This window comes from Otolemur garnettii, unplaced genomic scaffold (genome assembly GCF_000181295.1).
Source record: "Otolemur garnettii isolate 467f Iridium unplaced genomic scaffold, OtoGar3 scaffold00028, whole genome shotgun sequence".
NCBI lineage: Eukaryota > Metazoa > Chordata > Mammalia > Primates > Galagidae > Otolemur > Otolemur garnettii.
This window is the reverse complement of record NW_003852423.1, coordinates 10,089,999-10,109,798: the sequence shown is the minus strand read 5'-3', so window position 1 is coordinate 10,109,798 and position 19,800 is coordinate 10,089,999. Positions and strand designations below refer to the sequence as shown.

The 19,800-nt window shown below is 40.1% G+C and overlaps 1 protein-coding gene across 1 annotated transcript in view; it reads left to right on the top strand.

The window, feature by feature from the left end:
• The window catches only part of JAZF1 (JAZF zinc finger 1), a 344,775-nt gene that overhangs the window by 197,356 nt on the left and 127,619 nt on the right, over positions 1 to 19,800 (top strand). Inside the window, exon 2 of the mRNA XM_003788537.2 lies at positions 933 to 1,005. Coding sequence (XP_003788585.1) covers positions 933 to 1,005 — 73 coding nt within the window. The remainder of the gene's footprint in view (positions 1 to 932; positions 1,006 to 19,800) is intronic.

Sequence of the window (19,800 nt, the reverse complement as noted above, 5' to 3'; positions counted from 1 at the left end):
CAGTAAACACTTCCTGCGCAGAGGTGCTTAAATCAACATCTGTCATTACATCAAAGGAGGCGTGCCTGCCAAGTGCAGCTGGAAGATTTCTAATCATGAGATAATTTTAAACAAGGTTATAACGAAAAGAAATTGGTGTGAAATGTGTTGAACCTTTTTCTAGGAATATAAAAATAAATGCTTACTTTCCTCCCTTTCTGTTTTTATTATGTACACACTGTGCCTATGTGTATGCTGCTGTTTCTGCACATGAGAAGCTCCAGAATACGTTTCTCGTGGTAAAAAGTACATTGTGGTGCTGTGCTGGAGAAGCAGCATTAGGGAGCGTTGCTATGGTGTGGAAGTCTGTCTCTTTGAGGGGAAAGGCCTCTGGTTGAATGTGGTGTTTGTTGAGACTGAACGAGTGTGAGAATTTCTGGTTGGGAGTCTGAAGTTATAAAACTCATTATATATGTAAAAAGGAGAAGCGATGCTTTCTAGAATATGAATCCAGCATTCAGTGAACAAGAACAATACTCAGTAGATTTTCAAATTGATGGAGCTTTCCAATGGAAACTAATTTGTTCCAGCATTGAAGTGAGCATAATTAACAGAGACTTTCTTTCTTAGGCCGATTAACCACCGAAAACCATGCCAACATTGTAACTGTACGCAGTGAAAACCAATATTTATGAGGGGGATTGTGCAAGAGTTTGTGTGACAGATGGACATTTTATCACTGTTGATGTTTGGAATTCCCTTGAAAAGTAACGCAATCTCTTATTATTTATGAATGAACGAACAAATAATTGTGCTTTGCTTACTGAGTTTTCTTTAAAAAGAGGTGTACTAAATTAATCTTTTTCTCTGCTTAGCCTCTGTTCGTTTATGTTACTTAGCCTCATATATTCTGATGCAAAACCTGAAAAATCAAAATTGTGTTTTTATTGCAGATACAGATCCACGTGTTTTAGAAAAACAAGAATTACAGCAGCCAACCTATGTTGCCCTGAGTTACATTAATAGGTAAGCCATTTTCAGAATTTATAGCATCCTCGTATCTGCCACTCATTTACTTTGTAAAACATATCTTTTTAACCAGTAGAAAAAAATAATGTTTTCAGTTTTAAAATGTTTGCTCGAGATTATCTAAAAACCTCTACACAGAATTTTCTTCGTGTTTCTCTGTTGGGGAGAGGTAGAATTGTGTTCTCTGTGAATATGGTTACAGCATGATTTATAAGCTCATTTCTGGAAGTATTTTGTATGCAGAGTTAGAATATGCTCTTTTAACTTCATAGGGCAGTTTGGGAAATTAATAGATTTATGTTTGAGGGAACTCTTTAAATCCTGGGGTGAAGAGGTACTTTATGAATTGAAAACATTGTTGGAAAATCAGAATATAACAAATTGAAGTAATTTAATATCAGAAAGTTATTTAGTAGCAGGTCATCTTTTAGTAAAAAATACTGTCAGCAATTGACCCTATCTATGTGGAGTAACATGAGTTTTTACTTAAACTGAACATGTGAGGCCAGCTTTAGAGAACTGTTTCAAACTTGATATATCAGGTCTAAAAAAGGACTTTGTGTTTTAGCCAACTCAAATAATTAAGGAGACAGTAATATTTGGAGAGAACTTGAAATCAGCTTAGGTTAAGAAAACACACTCCCAAAGCGAAAAAGACAAAGTAAAAGCAATACTAGTTTTTATTAAGAATTAGAAACTCTCTGCTCATAATTCAGGGAGTTCTGTGATGGTCCCTTTTATGTAAGGCAAAGAGTATATCTAGTCTGTACCAGGATCTGAAGGGAAAAGCTGGGAATGAATTATCTGTACTGTTTAATTTTAATCCCTTTTAAGAAAACATGTTTAATTCTTGCCCAGATAGTGTAATTGGAGTCACCTTTACTCAGTTTCAAGTCTTTTTATGAAGCATGTTTTTAGAAAGATCCATTAACAAAAACATCTATTTGCACGTATCCTTTGGAATTTTCTGTTTATCAGCCTTCCCAAGAAGTAAAGTAGAATATCTGCAGTTCTGCCTTACCCTTAATTTTTGAAATGTGTTAAGCAGGATACCTTCAAAACCACATCAAATACAAGTAAGATGTATATGCTTTCCTGGGTCTTCCCACAGAACCCATATTTCTAAGGGTTTTGAAAATCTTTAATTATACATTAGAGTTATATAAGTAATATATATTAGCCTACTAATATTGGGGAGTAAGATGATAGGCATATAGATTAATTGTACTGAACAGAATGTTTAATAGTGTGGCTATTGTGTTCTGGATAAAATATATCTCCTATGTATATACAAATTTGTTAGATACCCTTTTTCTAATAATGATACCGTTACTATTTTCATAGACTCACAAGTCTACGAAATTTTTACCTTCATTCTTTGTATGTATATTATAAGCCATGTTGGGCAGGAGGTATCTACTCATGATATTGGTGTTCTGCTCACTGATGGATACTGTGCCAGGCCTGACTTAGGACTACAAAACGAGTCAGAGAATAAGGACAAGAGCCGCACAGAGAAACTGAGTCCAGGGTGACAGTTCAACATGAACTGTGCAGGAGGATGGGCTGGAATTCTGTAGAGTAAGGCCATAATCAGTGGGCGTGAAATTTCTTGGAGAAGTCATCAGGGATAAAGTGAGTCATTTTTAAAATAACCTTTTATTATTACAGCTGTGTATAGGCATTGTAGAAAATTAGAAATACAGTCATACAAAAACGTAACACATCATATTCCTACCACCCAGATATCACTACTAGCAATACTTTAACCCATAATTTTCAGATTACTTCTAAAAGTATACACACACATACATGTATATAATTTTAACAAAGAGCCACATGGCACATCTTGCAATTTGTTCACTTTAGTCATTCATTTCTTCATTTTTCATCTCAGTACATTGGATTCTTATCTGATACCCAGAACATATTCAGGTTTCCCTTGATGGAACAAATGTGTCCTCTGTAGCTGGTTCATCTATTCCAGTGTCTAGCTGAAAACATCATAGGCACCTGGATATTTTGTCTCTGAAATCTATTTTTGTTTTTATTTTATTCATTATTTTTTTTTTTTTTTTTGAGGCAGTCTCACATTATTGCCCTAGGTAGATTGCCGTGGCGTTACAGCTCACAACAACCTCAAACTCTTGGGCTCAGGTGATTCTCTTGCCACAGCCTCCCGAGTAGCCGGAACTGCAGGTGCCTGCCACAACGCCTGGCTATTCTTAGAGACGCAGGTCTCGCTCTGGCTCAGGCTGGTCTTGAACTCATGAGCTCAGGCAATCCATCCATCTCGGCCTCCCAGAGTGCTAGGATTATAGGAGTTGGGATTTTTACATTCACTCTGCTACAGTGGGTATCTCCTATAGTCTCTGGAAAACCCCACTGTATACTTGTGAGAAAATCAGAGTGGAAGAGGCAGCTGACAGTGCACAGCAAGGCATTGGTTCAAACCTGCAGTTAGGCTCCAGAATCTAACTACCGCTTCACTCAACTCATTGAGATATCAGAGCGTTAAGAGTTAAGTATTAGAGAATTTTAAAAAGTTAGAGAATTTGTTACACTTTCTAATATTATAAAAACAAGACTGGACCCTGAGGACATACGGCATAAATAATATAGAGTAATTGCCATGCCCTAGAGATAATTGGAGGTTAGCCACCTAATAAAATGGAACAGTAGGAGACAGCAGAAGCTAAACACACTTGGAAAGACGTGACCAGTAATTCCTACGCGACATGTTGCTATCAGCGGGTTGGGTTGAATGTGCATGGCAAATGCTAGCATGGGAGGCCTCCGCTCTAGTAAGTAGGGAAGGACACCTTCGCATCTCCAGTCAGTAAGAAAGAGCAGAGTACAGTGAGCACACAGGAAATTATCCTCCACCAATGGGCACTCCAGTGGAGGCAGGGAGCAGGTAGCTTCAGGATAATGTCAGGTGACTCTGCATCGAATGGTTACTGAAAAGCACTGGCCTGCCTCGGGGGGTTCCCTTCAGGTTATTCTCTAAGTAGTTCAGGTCGCTGTCTTGAGGTAACTAGGTTGCTTATAAATAACGTGTGACTTGCAAGAAATGGATAACTGACAGAACTTAAAGACCTGATAAAGAACATGGCCAAGGCTGTTAATTGTAGTCTCTGCACAATGTGTTTGTATTAAAATAAGATGGATTGGAGTTTCCAAATTAACTTTAATGTGGAAATATATACTATTTGGTATAAGATGTAAAGAATTATCATGGCTATTTACAATTGGGTATCTTGATCTTTTTCTTGTACTACTTAATAAAAGCATAATATTTTCTTTTTTTTCTTGAAATGTCTCACTGTATCGCCCAGGCTGATCTAAAACTCCTGGCCCCAAGCAATCCTGTCACCTCAGCCTCTCTTAAATGTACCATACCTGGCAAAAATGTAATATTCTTTTATAACTAAGCTATAGTTATACTCAAATTCAACAACAAATTCTAAAATGTTTTTCATAGAACAGTAATTTCAAATCATAGTCACCAGTTCCTCCGCCTGCAGCGCGCGTGCGCACACACACGCACACGCACACACGCACATGCAGTGTTCTCCTTAGGATACTCTGATAGGGTACTGGGGTCACTGAGTTTGAGACATACTGAGTTAAATGAAATGGTTTGTTTACTATAGGATTTATCAGATCCTCTGCTGTGCTGGTGTGCATTGTAAGTTTCCAGGAGGATTATGTAATCGTCATATCTACCCAATCCCAGAGGATTTTTGTTGTTGTTGTTGTTGTTGTTGTTTTTACGAGTTCTGCACTAGCCTTGGGGGTTGCTGCGTAGGGTCACTTTCACCTGCTTCCTCAGCTCCTCTACAGAACTTTGAAGACTTTATTCTTCTCTGATTTAAAACACAGAGCACTCATTTTTCTCACAGTCAACTGGGAAAATTTTGCTCTATCAGGGTAACTCAATAAACTTTTTCTCTTGTGTCTCTTTTCAAGCTGGCCTCTATTAAAAATACAATATTTATTTATTGCTCAGAAACTATCACGGTTTTTTCCCACATGTCCGATGCTTTTCTTTCCTCTTTGTCTTTGAGAAATAGAACAATGTAGTGGTCAAGAGCAGAGGAGCAGAGCTCAGACTGTGTGGGTTTGAGTCCTGTCTCTGCTCCCAGAATGGAGTCTAAAACATGGGAGACCCTCAACATAGGTTTATTGAATGAATGAGTTTGTTTATGAGGGTATTAGTGAGTGGATGATTAGATGATTGGGTGATTCTACGAACTAGAGGAACACTTTTGTGAGAAACCAGGAGCCTCTACTGGCTACGTGCACTGAGAGAGCTACATGATGAAAATGGAATATTGTACAACTTTTATTCAGCATTCATATGACAAGCAGTATAGTATAGTATAGTATTTTAGTATAAAAATATACTAAATCATGACCTTCGCTAGGTTTCCTGCCATAAACAAATAGACAAATGTCTAAGATAATGATCTTCAAGCTCTAGACCAGCAGTTCTCAACCTGTGGGTTGCGACCCCTTTGGGGGTCTCCTGCATATCAGATACTTACATTACGATTCATAACAGTAGCAAAATTATAGTTATGAAGTAGCAACAAAAATAATTTTATGGTTGGGGGTCACTACAACAAGAGGAACTATGTTAAAGGGTTGCAGCATTAGGAAGGTTGAGACTGTGATCCCTGAGGGAAAGGAAGCTTAAGAGGTGAACCCCGTGATCAGCTGGCTGTCACTGTCTGGGAACAGTGTCTTTACTGCAGTGGAGGGTGCTGCAGCCAAGCAGAGCACAGCTGTCCCACTGAACCAAAGAGGCCGAGGTCAGGGCTGGGACAACTAAAGCTGCTAGAATCTCTGTGTACATGTGTGTGAAGGAGTTGGGGGGGGGGGCATACCCAGAGATGAAGGAGCTTTGCAAACTTCATAGGAGTCTGTTTGAAATCCCTCCATGAGTCCATTGCTGAGGGTAGACTATGCATGTCTAGGGTAAGACTGAATTTTATCAAATTCCACAGGCATCAGAATGGAAGAGACATACCATTTTCTGCATCCCATTCCACCCAGCATAGAAACACCTTAGTTATCCAACAGAGAAAGCAGAAAGACTTCAGATTAGAAGTAAGGATTTTGTACCATGCCTGTGGCTCAGTGGGTAGGGTGCTGGCCCCGTATACCGAGAGTACCAGGTTCAAACCCGGCCCCAGCCAAACTGCAGCAAAAAAATAGCTGGACATTGTGGTGGGTGCCTATAGTCCCAGCTGAGGAGGCTGAGGCAAGAAAATCACCTAAGCCCAGGAGTTGGAGGTTGCTGTGAGCTGTGATGCCACAGCACTCTACTGAGGGTGACGAAGTAAGACTCTGTCTCAAAAAAAAAAAAAGTACTAAGGACTTTGCTGTCAGTGTATGGATGGTGCTAGAGCCACTGCAAAACCAAATTTCTGTAAGATCCTCAGAGGACACTGAGTTTGGAGGTACCTACTGACAGGTTAGAGGAACTTGGAAAACATTTTGGGTTCTCCAGAGAGTCACCCTAAGAAAGTATAGATCTAGGCCTACACAAGCTCAACATGATTAGCCTGGAATTGAACTTTCTGGTAGAACAAAATTCAGTAGTTGTCATGGGATTAGAGGAGATACCACAATGTCTGCTATACAGTAAACAATCACTAGACATGAAAGAAGCAGGAGAATCTTCCCTTAGGTGAGGAACATGGAGAAGCCAATCGAGACCTTCCCTGGGATGGTCCAGGCACTGTATTCAGGAGAGAAAGACTTCAGAGTAGTTGCTATAAACATATTTAAGGACTTAAGGCAAAACGTACAAAATAAGACCTTGTTTTGAATGAAAATAAAATCAGTCTGGATGCTTTTTTCCCTCCTACCAGAAGGTGAACTGCTTAATGAGAGCTTTCTTCCTCTTTCCCACTTTCTTCCCACTCCAAAACCTCCCCTAATCCTCCCAAACCCTCGCTCTTGCTATTTCAGTTGGACTCATTTTTGCCAGATTATAGTCAGTCATGGCCTCGTAAAAAAATGTTGTAATTAGCCAAGTGTGCACTGGCCTTCCTTTTTTTTTTTTTTTTTTTGTACAAACATGCCGAACGCATTTGATTTTTAAAAAAAGCAGAGATTTTTTTTTTTTTCACAAAACCACCTGTTTATGGTCTTCTGAGAGCAGTCGTATTTATTACAGTACAGGACATGATTTCCTATTTTCCCCCTTTGTCTACCAGATCTGAAGTTGTGCTGTGTGCCCCAGACCCAAGTTTGCGGCCTAATGCAGTGCCATAAACTTGTGGCATGCTGTTAGGCCTCAAACACCAGACATCACGCTACCATTTTCTCAGCCTATGTTTTTATGGACATCAGTCGAAACGAACCTGAGGTGGCTGCCTGCCAGATTTTTCTTGTAATATCTCTAACCTTATTTGGCCTAATCATTGTGTTCTACAAAGACTGTATCCTCTCAAGGGTCGCTGCAAAGGTGGAAAAGAGTCCTTCTGTGACATCTCGGCTAGCCCCAACCTAATTAGTTTGCTGTCACAAAATACGTGGAGGTGAGATGATTCTTGGCAGAGTTTGGGGATATGATTCACGTGTTAGGAACTGGGTGTCCAGTAGTCTTTGTAATCTCCAGCTTGTTCTTTGGGCAGTCTGTGTTTTACACAGGTTGGTTATACAACTGAATTCACATCAGAGCATTTTTTAAGTCTGTCTTTTGTCCGCTCTTCACTATTTGACTGGTCTCCTTTTATGCATCTTTGAGCTCAGTTCAAGCTGCATCATCATTGTCAAAATCTAACTTATCACAGGTTAATAGCAATTCAGTGATGCAGAAACCTTCTAGAAATAGACTTGTTTTTCCTATATATTTTCCCGTGTGGTAACTCATTTCCTGGACTTTGTCCCATGGGTTCATTATCTCAAATTATGAAGTTTCTCTATTCACCAGTGTCTCCAAAGCGTCCTCTTCTAGTATCTGCTCCTGGGGACCACATTCATCTCAGCCCTTCCTGCCTCGACTTGCCTCCATGCTAGGCTACTTGCTGGATTCAACTTTGAAGATACAAATTAGGTTAATTCCCTTTTTCCCATGACCTTAACCGCTCATTATCTCCAGTCCTCAGCCTCAGGTAAACCTAACATGTGCCTCTCTACTCGGCAGTGGCTGAGAGTCACTACAAAAACATGCAACCAGTGTGATTTGTCCCACTTCACGTAAAATCTTTCTAATCTCAGCCAGAACCTGGAGGTTGTCCCATAATTCCTTCTCAGGGTGAAACGTTGCTCTACTTATGACAGTTCAGTTTCAGGCATTAATACTAGAGTCCAGTTCCTAAGGGAATTCTCTAGCCTCGCACCAGCAAATTCTCAGTTCTGAAATCCTTCCTTCCCTGGTGCCCATTAACTTGCCATACAAATGATGGCTTCTCCCTAAGTTTTGTTTCTAGGATATTGCTCCATTGCATGACCTGAGCAGCCACCTCTGTGGGGAGGACTCTGCGACCCTTAATCCTATATTTCCTTCAATGCCCCTTTCTAGCTTCCCCACTACTTCTGGGCACATGAATGTTCAGCCCAGGCTCACCTTGACCATTGGCAGGCCGTTATTCCCCAGCCCCTCCAATCCAAAATGGCTCTCCTTTTCTTTGATCTATAACGTTTAATAATATACACCCATTCTTTAGTATAGGAAGCTTGATGTTAATAGTATAGGAAGCTTGATGTTAATTACATTCCAAGCATCTCTTTTCTCACCCCTATTTGCAAATAATTGAGCACCATATCTATAACCTCCTGCCTCCTCCCTGCCTCGAGTCCTTGCTACTGCCCTTACTTGAGCCTCAACTTCCTGTTTTGGATTGATTGTCCTAAGAGTTCCCTGATCTCCCTGCCTGCCTCCATTCTCTCCACTGAGACCTGTCTACCCGCTGCCACCAGGTCTGTTGAAAGCACCATTCTGCCCGCACCACGTTTTGCCCTCAGTTCACAGAGTCCTTCCTCTTGTCTTTGCTCTTTTCTAGTTCTGATAATCCTGTTCTTCAACATCAGCTTTTAACACTGCCTGTGTTGTAAAGCTCCTACGACCTCTAAGATCAAGTTGTTCAAGCCTTTACTTTTTTTCGAAATCATAGCATTAATATTTGAAGATACAAATTAGCTTAATTCGCTTTTTCCCATGACCTTAACCGCTCTATTTTGCTAGACCTGTGAATAATATAAATCTTAAAATTGTGTATAAACATGTTGAAGATTAATAGTTTCTCTCTTCTCTCCCCAGCCCCTACCTGGCCCCTTACACTAAGTTAACAAATGTTAACATTTTGGTTAAGTACCTCTCTCTATTCTTCCTTATGTGCAGACATGTACATGGGGGTTTGATTGGTTGTGGCATTTGTTTTTATAAAAATGAAATAACTTATTTTATGTGTATATAATATACATATATAATATCTACTCATGCACACATTCTTCTCTTTTGTCTTATATTTAACATCCTTCCAGGTCAGTAGACATAGATGTAAGTCATTCCTTTTTTTTTAGAGCCTCACTCTGTTGCTCCCAGGCTAGAGTGCTGTGGTAGCGTAGCTCACTGCAACCTCAAACTCCTGGGCTCAAGGGATCCTCTTGCCTCAGCCTTTCAAGTAGCTGCAACTTTGCCACCTGCCAGAACGCCTGGCTAATTTTTCTATTTTTGGTAGAAACAGGATCATGTTCTAGCTCAGGCTGATCTTAAACTCCTTAGCTCAAGCAACCCACCTGCCTTGGCCTTCCAGAGTGCTAGGATTACAGGCTTGAGCCACCATGCCCAGCCTAAGTCATTCTTTTTAATAGCAACATTAAATTCTAAGATAGGGATGTATAATGATTTATTCTACCATTCCCTATTGATTGGTAGATATTCTGGTTATTTGGGGGTTCATTTGCATACGTTTGCATTTTTCACCACTAATAATAATCTCACAGTGTGAATTAACCCTTCCTTGTTCCTATTCCCAGACTTTGTATTTTGCTTGTATTTCTGCATTCAGGGGATCTGCATCAGATCACCTCTCTCTCTTGCCAGTGGTTTCCTGTCACAGGGCCGACGAGGCTTCTGTGGCCTGGTGCCCCCATCTCTCCAGGCTTACCTCTTACTATTCTGCCTCCAGTGTCTGCCTCTTGAGCACAGAGAGCTCATGCCTGCTCCAACGTTCTTGTGCTTGTCCATCCCTCTGCTGGGACACTCTCAATCCGGTCAGGGCTTCACTTAGTTCACGTCTTCCTTTCCTTTCAGGCCCTGGTCAGATGTTACCTGTTATTTATCTGTACACAGGAGATGCTTAGTAAATATATTTTTAATAAATGCTTGAATGATGATTGCACTTTTGTGTGTGTTCACTTGCTCTCCCACCCGTATCTTACTGATCTTTCTATATCCGACTATATGGCAAGTACTTTGCATGTGGCATGAAATTAAATCATAAAGTGGCAAATTATAACTCAAGAGATGACCTTGGCGATTCTTCCTCCACCCCCACCACACACATTTACAAAATGACTCAAAGCGCTACCCCTCTCTTATTTCATTTGGAAATTCAGATTGCTGGCAGTAATCTACTTGATTTATCGTTTTCCCCTTATGTGCAGCACCTCGGAGTTAATTAAGAAGACCATGAATCTTCTCCCAGTAGTTATGGTGCATTCCCATTTGCAGAATACGCTCATATTGCTGAGACTGTTGATTTGGGACTCAAGTTGAAATGTTACTTAATTTTCTCACATTGAGGTTCATTATGCTGAGCCTAAAGACTAGTCCTGCCTTAGAAGGCCCTCGCATTGGCAACCTTTAAAAATAACTCTGTGTTTCCAGCTTCTAAATAACTTGTTCTCATTTCCTCTAAGACTTTGCCCCTGGCTCAGATCATTGTGGCTACATTAGCTCCACGTCCCTTGAAAGACCTCCCCATCCTCAGCCATAGGGCAGACTCTTCCCTGGAGCTGTCTTCCCTGGCCTGTGCACAGGTCCTTTATAGCAATAGCAGTTTAGACTTAGAAAAGGCATCCAGAAGCGTCACAGTTCGTTTACAATTTGCCCAGCAGATTCTTTTTCTACACCAGAAGACCCCTACCTCGCCATGAAAACAAATGAGGGGATCCACATGGCCTTATCATTACAAACAACACAAAAGGCCATCCAGCAATGAAGAGTCACATCATAAGAAAGCATTAATTTAAAATCCTTCAAATACCAAAGATAAACTTTGTTGAAATTACGTTAAGAAGAGTGAAATACTTAAGGCAGAAAATTAATTACTTTGTCTCATCATTTTCAACACGGATTAGCTTACGTTAGTTGAACACGTGTTATGTGTGGGACGTTAGGCAGTGCACATCACTGTGTCCTGTAGTCCCCACTGTGACGTTAGTCATAGCTCTTACCTCCCTCTGACGCTTAAGGAATGGATTTCCAGGTAGTGGGGAGGAACTTTTGACCTTTCTTGTACCATGAACCCTTTTGGGCAAGCTGGTGAAGCTTGTGAACTACTCCCCAAAATAATGTTCTTAAATTCATAAACTACAATACAAAGGATTAGAAAGAAAACCAGTTACATTAAAATGCAGTTGTCAAAATGTTGAGATTTTAAATGTTAGACATAGTAACACACGTGCTTCTTTATGAAGGCCTTAAAAGAGAAAGCTTCAATACTGGGTTAGTAGCTTCCATCATTTCAATTAGCAATGAGTATAAAGAATATATTGAAATAGTTGATATATACCTGCCACAATCATACTGTGATGTCAAAATATCTGTGACTTCTAAAGGTGCTAAGTCATAGATGCTCTGAAAATACTGTGATTCATTCCATCTACTCATACTTGAAAGAAATGTTCTATTTCCGTTAGAAGTTAGTGAAAATAATGATGAAAATTGCTTTTGTCTTAGTTCACGTATCTCTTGAATGGCACCCATGGCCCCTTTAGGTCCATAGACTTCAGGTAATGAACACTTGAGTTAGGTGTCAGTTTTAAGTAGTCAAGCTTTTAGAGGTGGGTGGTTCTGACTCAAATTTATGTGATTCCAAAGGCTTTGCTTTTTCTCGGCTGTTGTAGTGCCTTCTCAGACTAATATCTTGACTCCTAAAAGATTTTTTTACATATTTATAAAACCAGGATTACATCTTAGCAGAAGCAATAATAACTAAAATGTGTATAACCCTTGCTGACTTACAGAGAACTGGTTTCTTACGAAGTCGTGTGTTTTCTCAAGTGAGAGCCACGATTCTACTTTAAAGTTTGCTCTTCCCCATTATTTACAAAGACCAGAGTCAGTGACTTGCCCAAGTTCACACAGCTAGGAAATGACAGGAGAGATTTGAACTCCCACATGTTTTTGTTGTGCATCCCTGTGCTTTTCATTATTCTGGATTGCTCAGATACTAGAGTGAAATATGTCAAATGAATTCCACGTGGAATCGAGGCAGGGCCGGGGTCAGGGCCTGTCTGCCAGTCTCCATCTCCCTTGTCTTACCTCATGCTCCCTCAGGAAGCCTGCAGCTCAGATCTTATACATACATAGTTGTCTCATCACATGGAGATGAGGAACAATTCCATGAGTCGTGGAATCACCAGACTTGCATAATTTTAGTGCCAGTTTATGCTTTATGTCATTGTCTCCAGTGGCTGCTAAAAAGCAAACAGTGAGTGAGGAGGATTTTTTAATTCCACCCTAAGCAGGTGGCCATTTAGTCTCTGGTCATTGCACTCATGTCGGCCTTGTCCCGATGTGAGTTTGTGCATGTCCTTGACAATCAATTCACTCTGCATCGTTGCCAAGGCCATAATGTTGTGTAAGTGGAACGATTCCCAGAGAAGCCTTCCCAGGGGCTTCCACTTTTGGTCATCACCGAACTTCTCTGCAGATTTTGGTGACAACCAGGGCCCTATGTAATTTACAGATGGTGGGGTCAATGAATGTACGATCAGTTCCCGCTAACCTCCTCTCTCTCCTAATGAGACATCATTCAGCAAGCCAAGACCAGAAATTGGATCTGGCTTTCAGAGTTGTTCCTGCCTTCTTGGCAGTGGCTGTGTACCTTTTCTTGACAATGCCAGGCTTGCCCAGCTCCGTCTTTCATTTCAAGTTGATAGAATTTAGCAATGGTCAATAGTTGTTCTCAGAAAGCACAGTATCACTTTGGCTTCCCTATCTTTGTATCAGATACTGCCCAAGTTTGCTTTTTGCCCAGTGTACGGTCAGCAGAAAAGGATAAGTGGTGTCATCGTTCCTATGCCCAGAGAAGTAGTACTTTGGTACTCGTGGGCAGTGGAGGCCATGTACAGATGCTTCTGTACTGTGGACTTCCACAAAAAATAGAATCCATTGTTGGTACAAACGTGATTGGTTTTTTCCCCCCGTTTTCCTTAATTGCAATGGATTCAGTGGAGCAAACTAGCTGAGAAGTTGCTTAGATTTGTTTGTTCCTGTGCTCATACAAGCATCCCTGCTTTCTTGTGCCTGAGCATTTTATCATTGTGTTCAGCACCAACCTGGTTCAGTGATGTACAGTTCTCCTGGGCCAAGTAAGTATGATGAAAAGCTGGTTTCTATATTGCATTAATCTCTGCTAGACAGCAGACTTATTTTTGAAATCTCAGCCGGAATGCTTTTAATAATAAAGGTACATTATGTTCTTAGCTCATTTACCTTTCTTGAAAATAGCACTTTCTGGTCTTTGGCATAGATTTATCCCAAGGGCCACAGTGTCACAGTCTTAATTTTCTAGAGTTTTAAAGGGGCATGTGCATATTTATGTATAATATCAAAGTCAGAGAAATCTTAATTCAATTGAAAAACTACTGTCAGCCCTCTAATTTCTGATTCCCTAGACACAAAACACGCTGGTAACTACTAAAAGATGCTGAATACAGAAAGACCAGACTCAGGCCAGGAGTTGGAGGTTGCTGTGAGCTGTGGCATTACAGCACTCTACAGAGGGCAATAAAGTGAAACTCTGTCTCTAAAAAAATAAAATAACAGTGCTTCACCCATTGCTTTTGCCTCTCCCATCTAAGCCTATTATATGAATTGTGGAACTAATTCTATCGTGTATGGAATAATACTGGTTATGGCAAAGAAAATTAATCTGGAATTTCAGGTTGTCTGCCGTTTAATCTCTGTTTAATTGTGTGTGGTTTCTTTTGCTCAACATGTTTTTGAGATTCATGAAAAAAATTATTGCATGTATTGGTACATATTTTGTCTTTGTTTGTTAAATCGCATCCAGTTATATGAATTACCACAATCTATCCATTGTCTGTTGATGATCTTTGGCTACTATAAAGAGAAAGGCTATGAGCATTCTATTCCAGTCTTTTTCTGCACGGAGCACTACTGTCTAGTATGTTACTAGAATGGGAACTGATGGATCACATAGGTGTGTATTTAGCTATTGGAAACAGCCAACCAGTCACATGCTTTAAAAAAAAAGTGGTTGAACCAAACTGTTTTCCTGCTAGTAAAGTATGAGATTTCGGTTGTTTTGCGTACTCACCAGCGATTTCTCAGTCATTTCAACTCCAGTCATTCTGGTGGTTGTATAGTGGTAAGTAGAGTGATTTATTTTTGACCTTCCTTCCTTCTTTAATTTTTCTATTTAAAAATAACAATAATAAGTATAAAAACGGAAAGAAATAGATCTAAGATTTCATCAGTAAGATGAAAGTAAGATGTCTTTGTAATTCCTTTCAAGTGTTTATCCACAGGTCAGAAATTACAATAGAGAACCTTTTTCGACATTTTACGTTTTTATTCAGTGTATGCTTTCTAGATCTCTGAATTTCAGTAATACATAGTTTTTCATAATCCTGACCCATTTGAATTCAGAGATATGGCTGGCTGGAAGACATTATTCCATCTTTTTATAAATCAAAGTGTGAGTCTGTTGAATTCCTCCTTTTACCACCAAAAAAAAAAAAAACAAAAAAACAAAAAAACAGGCATTCCGTAAGCTGTGGGATGCCCCATATTCTCCTTCCTCCTCCCGTGCCCAATTAGAGAGGACCACACAGGTCCCTGAGCTGTTCCTACCCCGTCTCAGGTGCAGGAAGGACTCTGGCACCTGCCCCAATGATCAGTCTAATGCTTTGTGGTCTGCTGGTGGCTTTGACTCAATGCCCAAAGCCATCTGGAGGAGCTACAGCTCACTAAATTTCTTCCCCCCAAAATGAGGACAGCTTTGTTATTTGAGGGGAGGAGTACTAGGGATACTTAATGTGTATAACAAAAGTATAAAGATGGGCGTTGTAATAGAGAACTGGAAATCCAGGGTTGTAGTTCTGCCTGGGCTGGGCGTGCCATGGGAAGGGCATTAGAGTGGGTTATCTGTACTGGTAGCATTTTGTTTCTTAAGCTGGTCATGGGTTTACAATTTTTATTACAGTGTTTTGTAAACCATTTAAAAAGTCCTCCCTGTTGCTAACAATGCCTTCTCATTATTAACGACTCATGTATCAATTCAAGATATAACACAGAGATACAAATCCCTTCCATCTCCAATACCATGTGCAGGAGATACCGCTGTTAATGTTACCATCTATCCTTCCAGGATTTTGCATATGCATATTTTAAAAATTTGTATAGGTGGCACCCGTAGCTCAGTGGGTGAGGCACTGGCCACGTACACCGAGGCTGGCGGGTTCGAACCCGGCCTGGGCCAGCTAAAACAAAAATGGCTACAAAAGTAGCCAGGTGTTGTGGCAGGCACCAGTAGTCACAACTACTTGGGAAGCTAGGTAAGAAAATCACATAAGCCCAAGAGTTTGAGGTTGCTGTGAGCTGTGATGTCACAGCACTCTACCAAGGGTGACATAGTGAGACGCTGTCTCAAAAAAAATTAAAATAAAATAAAATAATTGTGTATGTGAGAAATTTCATTATGGAAATATTTATACATTACTAAATATAGCTATATGTTATCATTATCATGGGTATATATTAGTATAAGCCTACATATGGGTTTACTAAAAACTTATATGGCCAGCCCTTTCTTGATGAACATTTAAGTAATTTCATTCTTTGAATCATTAATGTATAAGCAATAAGACAAAGAACGACTAGTATTTCTATCTTTTGTACCCTAGTCCAGCTATTTCATAAGGATAAAGTTTTATCATGGGAAATGCTGTTTAAAAATGTATACAGTGGAAAGTTTGATGTGTTTTGCCACCGTCTCCTATAGAAACAGTTTCCAGTGTAGGATATGTGAGTGTCTGTTTCTGCTCTTCCTTACCCACAATGGAAATTAAGACACTGTTGTATCTTTCCCAGTTTGAAATCCTTAAGCAAAAAATATATTCAATCTTGTCATTTTTGTCTGATTCGTTCGTATAGTCATTTTTATTCTTACCAGTGGTAAACAAGAATGGTGTTTGACTATTAACTTGCTGGCCTCAAGGAGTGCTATTTAAAAACTCTTTGCCAGCATTAAACAAAGCATCAGCAGGTTGCATTTCTGAATGACAAGTGTGAGTAACCCCAGTGATGTACGTAGCAGAGCTGTGATATATTCAGAAAAGTGCCTACTTTCCAACATGTGAAGGAAGGGCGTAATTTCCAGGCTGTCTTCTGGAATTCCTTCCAGAGGGTACTGAATGTGAGATCCAGATTGAAGCGAAGGCTTGTAGGCCCAGTTTCGTAAGCACGGTGGTCCAACATTCATTTATAAAATTTAAGAGTCTTGTTTGAAACTGAATGGTTAGTTGAATGTTCGTGTGATTCTTGAAGCATAAAAATCATTTTGCGTTCAGATTTGTTCCTTCCATTTCACCATTTGTGATCATTCTATGAAAATGATGGAGGTCCTAGAAGAGCAGGGTCCCTGGGGAAGAGGTGGAGATGAGTATGCCCGCTGATTCCTGTTCCCCCATCTTCCATAGCCTTTGCCCCACTTTGCTCCCATTCTGCCAAAATGAGCAGATGTCTTAGGTCAGAAACCATAATGAGGGACGGTAGTTGGGCCTTAGCAAATCTCTGGGCTTATAATTGAAGTAGATCCTAACTAGCTCAATTCCCTAGACCTATGAAATTTGTACCATCTTGCCAGTTAACCAGAATACCCCAGCCAGTTTTCTTGTGTAAACTTGAGCAGCTGGAAAGTTAAGTCTCTACCTGCACTTCTCATGTCTACACTGCTTCATTGCAAGTTACCAGATCAGAGTCCCAGGTCTCTAAAGGAATTAAGAAAGAACTGGAAAGAACTTTCCAGCCAGGGTACCACAGGAAGGTCAGGCAGGCAGGATCATCCCTTGAGAGTTTCCTAAGAATTTTGTTTATTCAAAGTCTTCAACTAATGTAAAAGCATGAAAATAAACCTGCTTTCCCCCCCCAGAGAAATTGGCCACCAGTAGCCAGCACTGCAGACTCTTACTTTGCTTCTCCTTTGCATTTTTGGAAACTCAGAAAAGGAGAAACATGCTTTATTGACTTCATCTCATCGCAGGCATGGCTACATAGACCGTCAGTGCCCTTCCCCTTCCAGGAGCACCCGGTGAACTTGACTGTATCCAGGGTCAACCTCAAACTGTGTTTTTCTCACTTGTGACAGGAATAGAACTTTGCATCTCACTCTCCACCTCCATCCCTTGCCAAACCACCCCAATTCCCTCATCACCACTGCAGTCTGCACAAAGTGAGGTTTCATTACTGTATTTGTAATAAAAATACTATAAATCATATAAGGCTAGTGTAAGAAAGAGTGGGTGGGGATAAAAGAAAAACAGCACTCTCTTCCCAAGTAAAATTCAAACCCTGCATCTGTGCAAGGCGCCTTCTCAGAAGAAGCTGGCGCGTGTTAGCGTTGAGTCTCGCGGCTTGTGGTAGAATTATGGAACGTATCGTACAGTGTTCATGTTCATGTGTTGAATCCTGTTTTTTAGTGAATCTTCTTGAACTGAAAAGGGATGCCAGCCTGCTCCTCAGAAAGCATGAGCTTTTCCTGATTCTGCTACTAGGTTTTGCAATACATACGTATCAAGAGAAGAATTTAGATATTTCCAGTAGCTTTTGGATTGAACATTCATGACAAAATACGAAAACATGTGTGTCCAAGTGGCGCGTCACTGGACAGTTACTGTTTCTGTCTCGTCTCATTCTCATGTGTGCAGTGGCTGCACAGCTCATGTGTTTTTCGTTCACGGAGTCGTATCTGCACCCTGCCCCACGACGCGTCCTCGAGATGGAACAAGGCAAACTTCAGAAGTTAAATCCAAACAAGATGTGTAGGAATGAATTTCTGTTAGGGATAAGGGAGGAATGCCTTCTAGTCAGAAAGGATTTATGATTTTTGGCTTTGTTTGGCTCTTTCATTTTTCATTAGTCTTTAAATTACCCAAATCTAATGTGCTTCAGATTGATCAAATACAAGGATCCGTCTTTTCTCAGGAGTACAGATCAGGAAAAGCTAATCAGCACCTTACTGAATACACCCAAATATATTCCAGAAAGGTGTCTCACCCAGAAATAGGACGTATTTTAAACAGGGACACATTTGCCAGTCTTCTTCATGAAAGAGACATTTGCCACCTCCTTTGAATTAAAGGATGTTGTGAACCACAGCCCTTACTCATCTCAAGCAGTAATTTTGGGACATCAGAGGACTTGAGTGATAGACGTGCACATGTGTTAATATGAGCTATAAAGGAAAACGTGTATTTATGCTTTGTCAGACAACTTCAGTGTAAAAATGGTGTTCAGATCTTTCTTTAATTCTTGTCACCATCCTACTTTCTCTTAATCTTTGCTCACAGAATGGGTGTATTTGGAATAAATGCCTGATTTTTTGTTGCTTATTTGCTTGATAAATAATAGCAGAAAACAAAGTTGATTGGGTGTACAACTTGAAAAAATAAGAAAAGCAACATTTTCGTGTTGTCAAGAGTTAGAGTCTTTGTTTAGACGTTAAATGGAAGAACAACATGTACATATTTTAACCTTTGTGTCTGATACGTCCTGAAATGTGCAGTGTCAGTGTCTGTAAGTGAAACCCTGTAGCTGTCACAGCTGTCTTGACTTCTGAAAAAGTGACAGCACATTTCTAGTTGTTCTCATGCTGATAACGTTTAAAAAAAAACAAGAAGGAAAGAAACATGCAAACATACACACTCACAAATACCAGGATAAATTCCAGACCACAGGATACACTGGGAAAGCTTCTTTCTAGCTCTCTCTCCTTTTAAAATGACTTTTCTTGAGATTAGCTTGACCGATTTTAGCCAATATGTTAGAAACTAACAATCTAACAATTTCATGAGTTACTATCACTGGCATCTCAGGTGACCCGGCCAAGCTTCAGTAAGATTCATGACTACCAGAATATGTTGGTTACTTTTTCCTCTGGTTTCCTTGAACATCTCCTGGCTTGGCTTCTTTACATAACAAAATAGATTGTGAAGGCCACTTAAAAAAAAAGTTTTTCTGAATTCCTAGGACATAGTAAAGTAAGCTTTGAACGTGATTGAGTGGTGGTGGGTCATTAATATTGTACCATTCCTACACAACATTTTACGTGTGTTCTCTTCAGTTTTCTGAGTCTCATGCCAAGAAGCATTTATGCAAGGTTACAGTGGGGACATACATTTAACTGTTGTTTTGCAAATATTTTTCATGTTGCTACATCTTCAAAATTACTGTTTTTAATGGCCATATAATTTTCCATAAGATAGAGTTCACTGCAACAGGCCCTTGATTTTGTCATGACAGCTGCTTACATGCTTTGATTATTATAAATTACACTGAAGCAAACATCTTTCATTGCG